Below are 12,911 nucleotides of genomic sequence, written 5' to 3'. Positions count from 1 at the left end.
TTTCTATAAATGCCTGACCTGTGCATGATTGCTGGAAAATGATTCCTAATCCTGCAGCTGAACTTGCAGAAGAGGCATTTCCCTCCGCAGGAGAGATGCACTCCAGTGTTTTGTTGGTATAACCAAACTGGATCAGACCCAGCCTTACCCAGCATAGCAAAACAACTGCCTGAAGACTTGGTTTTTTTTCCCATTTAGCTGATGTCATCCAGGAAGTAATGCAGCTCAAATAGCCAAAAAAAAAAGAAAAAAAACCCAAACCCTAAAGTGTCAGACAGCGCAATGTTTCCACTAGGTGGATATGCTGACAAAGCTGTATCGAAAGGCTCTTCAGTGCAAGCCCTGGTGCAGGCAGGTGGGCTTTCCACTGCTGTCACGAGACTACTGCAAACACCAGGCTTCATTTGTTCATGCTTTGTTTGTATTTTTTGACACTATTTAAGCACCTATCAATGTGGTTTAACTTTACAGCTGCGTTGCCTGTTGGACACAGCCAGTCAAAACTGAGCACAGTACAACCCTTGGTTCTACTACTTGCATTTAAGGTATTTTTTCCTGAGATACTCCGTCTGTTTTCATGTTCTTTGGAACACCTTGTACAGTTCTATGTTGTGCCTAAAGTAAATTATTGACCAAAAACCAAGGGACTTGTATAGTAACGTTGGGTTGAGGCAAGTTTTTTTCTTTCAGTCTCCATTGCCCTCATCTTGTGAACTGCTCTGTACGCCAGTAACTTTACATGCATCAATAGTCCCACTGAATAGTTCCCACATGACTTTGCTGGTGACTGTGACATTAGGTGTTAACAACGGGGAAGCTCTGCATACAAAATTTAGGGTCCTGTTGAGAGGAGAAGTCCCATTTTAGGGTCTAGATTATCATTGTCCTTGGAATGATCGTTTCATCACAGAGGCTAGAGAAGTTAACAACTTCTATCTTTGCGTCAAAAATACTGGTTGTTGCTTCCCACATGCTCAGGAAATGAGCAGGGTGTCCCGAAGATAGCGATGAGGGTGGCAATGAAACTCCTGGCGTGGATTCACATTTAACTCCTTGCACTTAGGATGGACACCGAAAGAAGGCAAGAGGCTGGTGAGTTCAGAGGGCTTCAGTTTAGGAAGAGGAGACACAGGAGCAGAACCCCCTGTGATGGTATTTTCAACTCTTGCATCCGTTCATGAAATGCTGTAGGAATAGGGCAACCTAAGGAATTACTTCAGAATACTGAAGAAAGGCACTTCTTCCAGCAACAAATTCTGCCCCCAAATATTATCACATAAGTAGTGATGAGTTTTGAGGGCAATCTGTGAAAAATAGTATACGCCTACATATACAGCGATTGAAACAGAATATGCTCGCTGAAGCTGAGAGTGGTATTTCACCATTTAGGAAGCTTTTTCATTAGTCAACTGTCTTTCAACAGCTGAACTCCGTATTTGCTACCTTAAATGTTGCTTTAAAAAAAAAAAAATAAAGGCGAAAAAAAAGCAGCATAGATTCTTATCTCCTTTTCCAAGCAGGCTGAATTCTTCAATCCTAAACAGTTTTATCTTGGCACAGCTACCAGGCTACGTTACACATTTCTGGGAAATTGTGTCAAAATCAGAGTGCTTATTGTTTAGTTTAGGGAATAGTTTCACATCGAAATGTGGGGAAATGCAACTCGGGAAAAAATAGGATTTAAAAGAAAACCAGAGTAAAAACTAAAGGAAAATACTGATTTTGCTGGATGCAAAATTGGGCCCCTGATCCTTCAGTTTCACGTATAATCATGAAATTTTACAGAAGCGTATGCTCTTACGCTTATGGGAGTTTTGCAGGACTTGGTCCAACGTTTCTATGTAACTGTCTTCTCTAAACCTGTTTTTAATTAATCTATTACATATTCTAACTTCTAAAGAATGGGCTTTAGAAAAGCACTGGGCAGCAGCCTTACTTTATTCCTATTAAGTCAATGGTAAAACTCCCCTTAATTCCACTGGGAGCAGAATTAGGCCCACGCCAAGCCCGTTTTCAAAATCGCGTCTTTACAGCTTATGCAATGCCTTCTCCCTGCCCTTGTTTAAAGCACAGACTTCCCTCTACCGTTTTTTTTTTTCCCTTGCAAAATAAAGTCATGCAAATGCACAAACAAACCAACCTCAGCATCATAACTTCTGGGAACAACGTATCTCACTGTTTTCTTTCTGACTCTGTGGTTCACATTTTGGAGGAAACACTTAAGTTTATGGTGCTGAACCCGCTGTGAGTCTAGGTAGGCTCCAAGTATGTTCCAAAAAAGTTGGAGATAAACCTCTGGGTGTTGGCTGGATTCCCTTTTTCAGTTAAAGTGACCCAGCATTTTACGGTGTATCCCAGCTTCTCACATCCCCACTGTTTATTGCATTGCTCTGTAACACGAGCAAAATAATAAATCTGTATCTCTTTTTTTTTTTTTTAAACTTTTCCTCTCACGGAAAGCTTGGGGAGCTCGATGCAGCAATTTGATCAGCTATCAAATACGACATTGCTGTGCGCCAATACACATTTGTTGCTTTTTCATTTGCTCTAGCGTAGATGAAAAGTCGAATTTTCACACTCCCGTAGATATATTCCCCCTACCTCCGTGCAAAAGATGTACCTTTTACCTGCAGAAGAACAAAATAAAATTAAAAACCTGTTCTTCTCACAAAGAATACGGCTTCTGCTGGACGAGTGGGTAGGGAATTATACCCAGCCCCGCTCCACCGCCCGGCCCGCGCACCTGGGTGGGCGTGGTGCCGCTGCCTCCCCCCGCACCGCCCCAGCTGTCTGCATCTCTGACCATGTGTACACGCGTGTCCGCCCGGGCATGTGGGGGCACACGCGCGTCTGCACGTGTGTCGCTGCGCGTGCATGTGTGCCTGTGTGCGCACGCACATTCGTGGGGGGGGCACGCGTGTGTGTGTGTGCGCACAAGTGTGCACGTGGGTGCGCGTGTGCGCGCCTGCCGGCACGTGCCGGTGCCGCGCGCCCGCCTCGGGCCGCCGCCGCCGCCGCCGCCCGCGGGGACGGAACGGCCGCACCCGCTGTCCCGGCCGGGCGGACCCGCCGCCGCTCCCCCCTCCCGGAGGGCAGGCGGCGCGTGGGAAGTCCCCCTCGGGTCCGACCCCCGGGGCCCGCGGGTCCGGCAGCGCGGGAGGGCGGTGGAGCGGCACCGCCCCCGGCCCTCCCCGCCCCGCCCGCGCCCCGCCTCCCCGCCATTGGGCCGGCGGCGGCCCCGGCCCGCCCCGCCCCGCCCCCGGCTGCCCGGCAGTTCCGCGCGGGCGGAGCGGGAGCGGTACCCGCGGCGGCGGCCCGGCAGCATGGGCTGGAGCTGACAGCGCCCGCCCCGCAGACGCCGAGCACTGCCGCCGGAGAAGGGAAAAGTTGCCGCGTCTGCCCGGGGAAACTTTCTGCCGCCGAGGCGGGGAGGGAGCGGCGGAGCCGAGCCGAGCCGAGCCGTCCAGTCCGGTGCGGTCCCTGCGCGGCGGCGGCGGGGCGCGCTGCGCTGCGCTGAGGCGGCGCGGGGGCCATGCCCGCCGCCAGCCTGCTGCCGCTCTTCGGTAGCGCGGCGGGGCCGGGGGCGCTGGGCGGCCCCGCGGGCGGCGGCGCGGGCGGCGGGGGCAGGAAGGCGGCGGGCCCCGGCGCGTTCCGGCTGACGGAGAAGTTCGTGCTGCTGCTGGTGTTCAGCGCCTTCATCACCCTCTGCTTCGGGGCCATCTTCTTCCTGCCCGACTCCTCCAAGCTCCTCAGCGGCGTCTTCTTCCACTCGGCCGCCCTGCAGCCACCGCCGCCGCCGCCCGGCGGGCAGCCCCGCGCCCCGCCGCAGCCCGGAGGCGGCCCGGTGGCGGGGGCGGCAGCGGCGGCGGCCGCGGGCGGGGCGGGCAGCCTGGAGCGGATCCGCGCGGACCACGAGCGGGCTCTGCGGGAGGCCAAGGAGACGCTGCAGAAGCTGCCCGAGGAGATCCGCAGGGACATCCGCCAGGACAAGGAGAAACTTCTGCAGGACGCCCGCGGCAGGAAGGAGGCGGGCGCCCCCGGGCTGCCCCAGCGCCTGTTCCGCCAGCCCGTCGGCGCCGTGGGGCAGGAGCCCGCCGACCCCGCCGTCCGGCAGAGGAGGGCCAAAATCAAAGAGGTGGGTGGCGGCGGCGGGCGGTCCCGCTCCCGGGAACGCGCCTCGGCACCCCCGCGCGGGGCAACAGGTCGGTGCCGGGGCTGGCGGCGGGGCGGGGGGGAAGCCCTGAGCCCTCCTGCCTCTCCTTTTCCCGGTGGGAGGGGGTCTTGCTGGCCGGCCCTCGCTCGGCAACCGCCGCGTGGGTCGTCTTCGTCGCCTGCGGTTGCACCCCCGCAGCCCGCGGTGCGTCCCGCGCCCCTGCGCGGCCGCGGAGCGAGCGCTGCCTGCGCAACCGGCACTGCCGGCGCCGGGCGCGCTCCGTTGCCGGCTGCGCCTCCCCCCCGACGTTACCGGCCTCCCCCAGCTGTTGCACCGAAACCCTGGGGAGGAAGCAAAGCCCGGCGAGCGCCAGCAGGCTGCCGGCGAGGTCTGGGGGGCCAGCGGCGCCGGGAAGGAAAAGTGACGCCCGGCAACGCCATCGCGACGCGGGGCCGCCTGCGTGCCCCGTGGGCTCGGCCGCCGGTCGGTGAGCGGCGAGTGTCTGCCCGGGGCGCGGGGCCGGCGGGGAAGGCGCCCTCCCCGCCCCGCAGCGGTGGCGGAGGAGGAGTTACCCCGGGCCGTCCTGCGCTGGCCGAGCGGGTGCGTTTCCAAGTGCCGGGCGTGCGTGTTCTGCAGCGCTTCGGAGATGTCGCGATCTGTTTCGGGTTCGTGCGGTTCGCCGATCTGTGATGTCAGCTGCCTAAAGGGTTGAGGGTATTTGGCAAAATACAGTCAATTTAGGTTATAGCGGTAAAGCATCTCAGCTGTAATGTGTTTTGACAAATTCCCTCAACTGTCCTGTTCGTTCGTGCTGCTTAGGCTGGTTCAGGTACCGTTCTGAAGTCTTTCCCTACAGAAATTCTCCAAACTGTGTATAGGTAAGACTGTCGCGAGCAGAGCTTGACAGGGTCCTCTGACAGAAGAAGAATTTCCTTGATAATACAGTTCAACTTCCCGTCATTACTGGCTGGTTTATTTATCGAACTGACAATTTCAGCTGCCTGCAGAGATTAGGGTTTATGAATTAATTAGTAGCACATGTTTCCTGTTCTGTGGTGATGGAAACGAGATAGGAGTGAGACTGTAACTACTGAGTATTTCCGTGTTTGTGAAACATCGTTAGCCTTATTTGGACTGATTTATTTTTATTGCATGTTCGTACAGAGCGGTCTGAAAAGTGAGCCCTGACATCACACGGAGCACCAGATAATAAGTTCTCACAAATCTCAAGTTGTGTTCTGTGCTCTGGAGTCCTTGCATCAGTTTAACTATTTTAGCAAATTGTGCAGCAGTCATAAGCAGTAAATATCAATGCAAAGGTATTTTGAGGGGAGAAACTCTCAGGAGTGCACGGTACAGACCACATCTTGGTGTGCAGAGACTATGTTCTCTTCTGTTTTAGTCATACAGCCTCCCTGAGGTATACAGAACAATTAGAAATACCAGCAAACTCTTTTCCCAGTTATCTTGAATTGCCATGTAGAAGCATTTAGAAGTAATGAGGCTCCAGACCTGATGTACATGAGTCTGTAATACAGAAGACTGCAACAAATAAATTATCAGGAGGAAGAAGATAAAACTTAAGTATACTGCTTTTGCTGGTCCTCTCTGTGCCAGCTAGTCCAAGTTATCTTTTATTATATATGGATACACGTGTGTATGTGTGTATGTATTTGTATGCTTGTGTACATACATACATACCCCAGTATCTCTCCAATTTTTCTTTCTCCCTTTCTATTGAATCAGTCTTCTTTTTCCTCCACTTCTACACAGGAGCCACCGACAACACCGTAACTCCCCAAACCGGGTTTTTGGCTGTGTAAGCATAGGAGATGACAGAGAGACTGCACTTAGTTTCCAGATCCTTATTTTTCCTTCATATCTCAGTGTAATTTCTCAATACTATCCGTTGTTTCTGGGAGTTTCCTTTCCTACTGATTCAGTATGTGGCTGTAACATGTTGTTTACTTAATTAGTTTTGCAGTATCTTGACTGGATTGATTTTTCTTTTTACAGAATGCTTCCTTTTTTTTTTTTCTTTTCCCCTCCCTGACTGTAAAGGAGTGTTTCCTATTCTGTGATAACTTGCTTCACATTGTTTCATGTGTTGGCCTTTATGTTGCTTTTCTCTCTGTCTTTGTAAGCTTTTATCCACTTTTTTATGTTGCTACTTTACTGTGCAAGCTGGAATTCTAATCTGCGGTCCTTTTAGAAGTAGTTTTAAATTGTAACTTTTCAAAGTGTGAACTTTTGTACTACCCTGTATATGCACAGAAGCTGGAATTACCCCTTAAAGCTCCTCTCCTTGTGTCTGGTAGTTGCATACTGGAGCTGCAAATGTAAAGAATCTTTCTGCTTTCATACCCTTTTGAGCCTGGAATTTGAGTCTGCATTGTATGATGTATGTTGTATACCTAGAACTCAAAATTTGAAGCTATTCCTGTGGATATTTCTAACAGAAGGAAGCGGGCTACTGTAAAGGAAAAGAATGCCAAGAAATAAGGTTGTTCTTCCCTGCATTTCTGTCCTGGAAGAACTCTGTATCATCCACATGCTGATATAAAGCTGAGGCGGGAGAGAGCTTAGAGATGTTTTGTTCATTTACTGTTTTAAATATCAAGTTGAAGTAAGTGTTTAGAAGTCTAGCCAGTACTAATATGGTTTACGATCACAAAACAATAAAATGCCATGACCTTTTCTCGACAAAGTTTTGTTATAGAAATTTTAACCATTTTTTCTATGGCATACTTTTTTGTATTTTAAAAAAAACCCAAAACTTAAAAAAAGGTGGGAATATAAAGATCCTTGAACTTTATTTAGTATCGAAACCAACAAAGTGTGACAAATAACTAGAAAAATAAGTTGCTAGAAGCTCATTGAGCAAGTAAAAGGCTTGTGGAAATGCGGAGAAGTGGAGATGGTGTTGCTGTCACTGCCTTCCACTCCGCCAGGATGTTACGGTCGCTCTCAAGGTCTGTGTGTGGTAACCGTCCCGCCATGTTACACCCACAGGGCCTGCCTGTGCGCAGGTGTGCCCGTAACGGGTAAGGGGTGTGGGCCAAAGACCAGAGATACTAATGGGTGCTGCGATGTTCCTCTGTTTCTCTTCTGATGATGAGTTACAGGCAAACTCAAGAGAAAGAGGATCTGGCAGTACTGCTGGCAGTGGGGTTTGCCCAGTACTTCCTTTTGTGAAACCACTGTCAGTTGCTTGTGGCTGCTGAATTTTTTACTGGCTGGCCTAACGTTGCCTGCTCCGAGCGTCTTCTCGTGCCGGATGCTTCAGGAAGGCTTAAGCGAAGAGGCACAGCTGCTTTTGAGCATACCAGCGTGCTTGTATTCTGTCAGAACTTGAGTTCTTCGGGCAGTTCCACTGATGCTCTGGTGTCTCCATGACTTGGGGCAGAGCCTGGGTGCCTGGTACATCTCACACTGGTCTCTGTTTCGGTGTCCTGATAGGAGCGCCAGACTGTGAATGAGGAAGTTGTGGTTTGTATTCCTGCTCTTCTACTCATTGATTCGAGAGGTGGCCCCTCTTTTGAGCAAATACCTCCTGTGATATCTGTTCCCCATCTGTAAAAAAGGGGGAGTGGAACGCAATGATGACTCTGTTCCACTCAAGCTGAAAGTCTTCCAGTCTCTGCTCTTGTCACTGTTAGTTATGGCTGGACATCAGTATTTCTGATGTCCAGGGAAGACTTGCAGGTGCATAGACAGTTTGGGAAATGGGGCAGCTTCATATGAACAAAAGAAGTGATTAGAAGAGGATAGTGGGGACAGGCTATGGAGGCAGGAGGATATCCACTGTTTCAATTAGGGAAATCTGTCTTCGAATCTTTTTCAAGTCTCATTCCTCTCTCTCCCCCCAAAAAAAGGAAAAAAGTAATTGAATTATTTAGGTGCTAAGAAAATAGCAAAAACTCAACTCTCTTTATTTCAGAGGAAAGGGACAGAAAACGATGAATGCGCTAGCTCAGGTACTAGAAGCAATATAATCACATTAGTGCAGTGCTCTGCCCAGGCTAATTAATCCTGCTGAACAGCAAGCTATTGGTGGTGGTGGATCCCCATACTAATGCAGCTGTGCTGCTCTTGTACAGGGTAGCTAGCTTGGAAACTGTACACATTATTGTTCGGAGCTGTCTGGACATGTTTACAGGATAAAAGCCTCCTTGGTAAACTGGAATCAATGTCCGAAGAGTATGATCATGCGGTGCTCCAAATACTTGCACAGCTCTCAACTGTTGCAGTCATCTAGTAGAAGTCCTGAAGAGGAGAATTTTATTCACTGATTCTACGGTCATTCCTGAGCGCTAGTCCTTTGAGCTCAATGGGGCAATGGTCGCAAGTCAGCAAAACAGACTCCGCAGCTGAAGATTACTTCACGCTGTCTTTCTGTAAGGAACTGAATTGAGATTGCATTGGCAGTGTGAATTCTGGAGCTTCCAAAGTCCTCAGCATTCATTTTGTTTGTTTAATTGTTTCCTATGGTGGCTTTTATGCCATTTAGTTGGAAGTCATTAGGTTAAGCAAGAAGTCTCAGTAATGTAGCAGGGTAGTTGAGAAGTATCTGGAGGAAAGAAAGCTTGTGAGCATGGAAATAAAGCGCTAATCAGAGATCTAATACGCACTTGACATGGTAGCACTTGGGCATAATCAGAACTCTCCAGTAACAAGGAGGAGTGATGGCAAAATTATAGGAGTTGGCTCGCTGCTGAAGAAGGGCGGTCAGCTCCTTGTGCCTTCCTGCATGCTTCCACCGCTCGCTTTCCTACTGCCTGGTATCCCGGTGCTCCTGCTTGGCGGGGTCCAGTGCCAGGTTGAGGGGAGATTTATTTTCTTTTGGTGGTTTTTGAGACAAGGTGAGCTCACTAGTACTTGTTGCTGTCCAAAGAGGAGGGGAAGTCTCTTCGTTACTCTTTTGACAGCCTTCTCCCACTGTCTATTTGTGTTAATTCCACTCTAGCCCTCTGTAAACTGCTTCAGCTCACTAAACCAGCAGAAAACTGCCAGAGCAAAAAAGTTGGATCGTTTTCTGCCTAGTTTTCTGCTAAGTTGGTGAGTTGAAGGCCTTAATGGAAGGGTTGACTTGGTGCTAGGTTTGGCTGTGATGAGGGAACACTACTATGTGGATGAAAGAGGTATGAAACCTCTTTCAGTAGCCTTGTTTTACGAGCTGATCTTCTGGCCTAGCTTCTCCATTAAAATTGAATCTCTGCAATGTGACATTTGCAGAGCACAGGTTCAATCTACTGTAATAACCTTCTGTAGCAGGCTGAAGTACTGCTTTTCAGGAGATTGTTACCTCCTAACCCCTCTTCTCAGAACAGAAGAGGGGAAAAGAAACACAGTGGCAGGAATTACTGAAGCCCCAGCTTCTGTAGACCAAAATTCAGAGTGCTTTTACTGGGAGGAAGGTTGTGGGGGCCTTCATAGGAGGCGGAGGGAAAGAGTTAAAATGCAGCTGTGGAAGTCTTCAGTGATTTGGGTTTCAAACAGAAAAAGCCACCTTCCCTGATGGTACATTTCTTTAAGAACAAGATACAGTGAAAGGAAAGGAATTGACATGTAATGAGTAAGCAAAGTGGTGATTCCTGGCAACATGCTGATGATGCAATGCATTTAGAAAGAAGTTTTCTTAAAGTACTTTGTGACCTTAATGCTGACATCTTGTAGCTGTCTTTCAGTTTGTTGAAGGAGTTTAAAATGAATCTTGGCTTTTTTTTTCCCAAAGCTTTATTTACCTACCTATAATCTTCAGTATTTTTTGTATCTCTAGTTCTTTTTGAGTGTTTTGCAGTGCTTTCCTTCATGATAAATACTGTTGGGTTTTTTGAGGTTTTGAGTTTTTTTGGTAATGGTTTTATAAAAGACGCTAAGGAGGTGAATTAAGTGCCTAAATATAGGGAATCAAATATGGTGGATAGGTAGGTACCTTATACCCCTAAGTTAAGGGCATCCTTGCAGAGCTCGCAGATATTCTCCCTGGGTTTGTTGGGAGATTTGTGCTCATGTGAAGTGGCAGCTGGAGGTGGCAGGGATTATTTTACAGCATCTAAAATGTCACAAAACAGTAAGTTAAATGGCTTGCTTAGGGATAATGGCACTACAAGATGCAGAGAATCATAGAATAGTTTGGGTTGGAAGGGACCAGTAAAGGTCATCTAGTCCAACCCCCAGAGAAGCTTAATCTGAGTTACTAAGAGTATGATTCAGTGACTCTATTAAGCAACCTCTTGTTTCTGTCACCAGACCCTATGCAGAGCCAGTTCCAGCTGCCAACCAGACAGAAAGCTACCCCTGCTTTTGTTGGGTTCATAGCCTGGTGGGGTAGGGAGCCAAAATGGCGTAGTGGAGGTCTGAGCATGGTGGAAGCAGTGGACCCCCACCAAGCCAATGCATTTGAAAGGAGAGCAAAGTGGAGGAGAATGGGACTGAGGCATCTTTTTGTCCACAAGACATGAAATAGGGTATGCCTTTGCCAAATTAATGTTCTTTCTGCTGGGAGCCCTTAAGATCTTTTTAGGGGAGGACATTGTTTCAGGTGAATTGCTTCAGCTGCCTGTTTTTGAGAACCTGGCAGCCTCTTTCCTCAGTCAAATGACTTGAAGTTTCTGTCATGCAGGCAAATGCCTGTCTGATTTGAACATCGGTCATGAGATGGAGGGATGTCTTGGTGTGTAGCTGTGTGCATATTTGACCAGAATAGGGTGTGTTCCCATTGCTAGTTCATGTTTTTTCAGCCTTACACCTGTTTTCTGTGAGCTAAGAAGAATATTTAATTTTCTTGCGTTCAGACTTGGTCTATGTTCTCAACAGGTACATTTACCAATGTAACTGGATCCTCAGAATTGTGGGGAAAATGAAAAGGCTTTAAATGTTCAATGGAAAACATCTGGCTTTCACAAAAAAATAAAGCACGTGATTAATTCTTTAACTGAAAACCCACGTGCGCATTTTATGTAAAGGCAAAACCTAAATTCCAGACACGCAGGACTCTTCATGAAAGCTAAATAAGGTGATGTAAAGACGTGTGAGGTAAAGCTTAAAATGGAATGTCTCCTGCGTTTTGGCAAAAGTTATATTCTCATGGTGATGATTTTGTATTTAATGTTAGTATAGCAGCCTATGGCAGCTGGCAGCCATTTAATATAAAGAAATAGAGTAAATCATGATGTTGGTGAGTACAGTTGCTTAAGGCTGTAGTTCTGTGGGCAAACTGAAGCAGAAAAATTCCACCTGTTTATTAAAATGTACCATTAAGGCCAGACTTTGATAGCTTCTTTGAATGTTAGTGAAAGCACAGGACTATGAAAAGGAAATCATGGGCAGGCAGGAGACAGCACTTCTTATGGAAGGTAATTAACATCATTACAGAAGCACTTGTTTGACTGTTGGATAGACAGACCTTGTCTTAAAGCTATCTGAAAAATGCTGCTGTAAGAATCGTTCAGTGTGTTAACTTTCTGTTTGGTTGGTTTGGTGTTTTTTTTTTTTCTGGCTTGGGGAGCCAGACTAGGTGTAAATTTCTGCAGTTTCATCTTAGAGTATCTTAACAAGTAGTTCCTTTATTTACAAATAATAAATTTGTCTTACTAACTTATTTGGCAGAATAAGAGGTTAATACTTCAGGAAAGTGGCTTTGATTCAGTGTTTGCTGCTGTCGAACAGTGCAGCACTTCTCTGGCAGTAAACTGCTGCCTGAGATGGTACAGAGATGATGAAACACTCTGGTTGTGTGTTTTTCTGGTAACGAACTCAGCTATTCAGATGTGTCTCTGTATAAAGTCTGTTTTAGACATTTAGTTTTGAAGGATTTTGTGGTCTATTTCTAAGTTATTTCTAGAACTGTCATTTTACAAATGAAGAAAATAATTGTTTAGATGGGCCTATGAATTAAGCAATATGGGCAGATACTCAATATACTGGTTCCTTCTTTTGTGTGAAAATCTCCTTTATCCACAAAATTTGTTTAGGGGTTTTTTTGCTTGTTTTTTTTAAGCATGTGATATAAAGACTGGGTGCACACTTCTAAGAAGCATCTCTGTTTTTCTGTTTTCTGTGACTTTTTATAATCAGGTCTGCAAGTCTGTCATGAAAACATAATTGGTGAGTAATAAAGCGCATGCTTGCCCGAACCAGATTAAATGAAACCTTCTATAGAATTGTGGTTAAGCTGCTGTTGTTTTGCAGTGCTTGGCAGCCTTGCCTGCAGAGTCCAGAAGACTTTACCGTTGTGAGAAAGCAGTTTGGTTTTCCAGGGGTGAGAGGGGTCTAGTGACTTGTACAAGATCACGCAGTGTGATGGTGAAGAGCAGAGCTTGGCTACCTGGCTCTGATTTGTTTTTTTTCTCACTAAACCAGGGGTTGTTGCTGTGTGCTGGGCAAAGGCTCCTGCCCACGCTGCAGGTCTCTAGCCTGGGCATGTCAGCTCACTAGGGTCAGTTTGATCCGGGGTTTTGGAGCTTGGTTCACGGCTGCACATGGGCAGCCGTGGTTTGCCACTGAACTGCTGCTAATCACGCTGTTTATTGCAGGGGGAGGCTAAACCTGAGACTCCCTCGTTCTATGTTTAGGTCACTAGCTGTAAGCTTTTTAAGCAATACTTGAAATCATATGCTCTGGTCCAGTGCTGTTTTGAAGGAAGGCAAGTAGGGTAGTAAAACTCTCAGTTTGCCTTTCTTGCATCTTGAAATCTTCAGTTTGAACTCTGTTGTAACCAAGAAATGCTTGTACAAAATAATATGACAACTTGCTA

At 47.6% G+C, this 12,911-nt stretch overlaps 1 protein-coding gene across 1 annotated transcript in view; it reads left to right on the top strand.

Moving 5' to 3' along the window:
• The first annotated feature begins 3,532 nt into the window (after positions 1-3,532).
• MAN1A1 (mannosidase alpha class 1A member 1) overlaps positions 3,533-12,911 on the top strand; it is a 153,349-nt gene continuing 143,970 nt past the window's right edge. Inside the window, exon 1 of the mRNA XM_075145743.1 lies at positions 3,533-4,135. Coding sequence (XP_075001844.1) covers positions 3,533-4,135 — 603 coding nt within the window. The remainder of the gene's footprint in view (positions 4,136-12,911) is intronic.

The sequence above is a fragment of the Calonectris borealis genome, chromosome 3 (assembly GCF_964195595.1).
Source record: "Calonectris borealis chromosome 3, bCalBor7.hap1.2, whole genome shotgun sequence".
Taxonomy (NCBI): Eukaryota; Metazoa; Chordata; class Aves; order Procellariiformes; family Procellariidae; genus Calonectris; species Calonectris borealis.
Note: the sequence above shows the minus strand (reverse complement) of the source record. Positions and strands in the feature narration are given on the sequence as shown.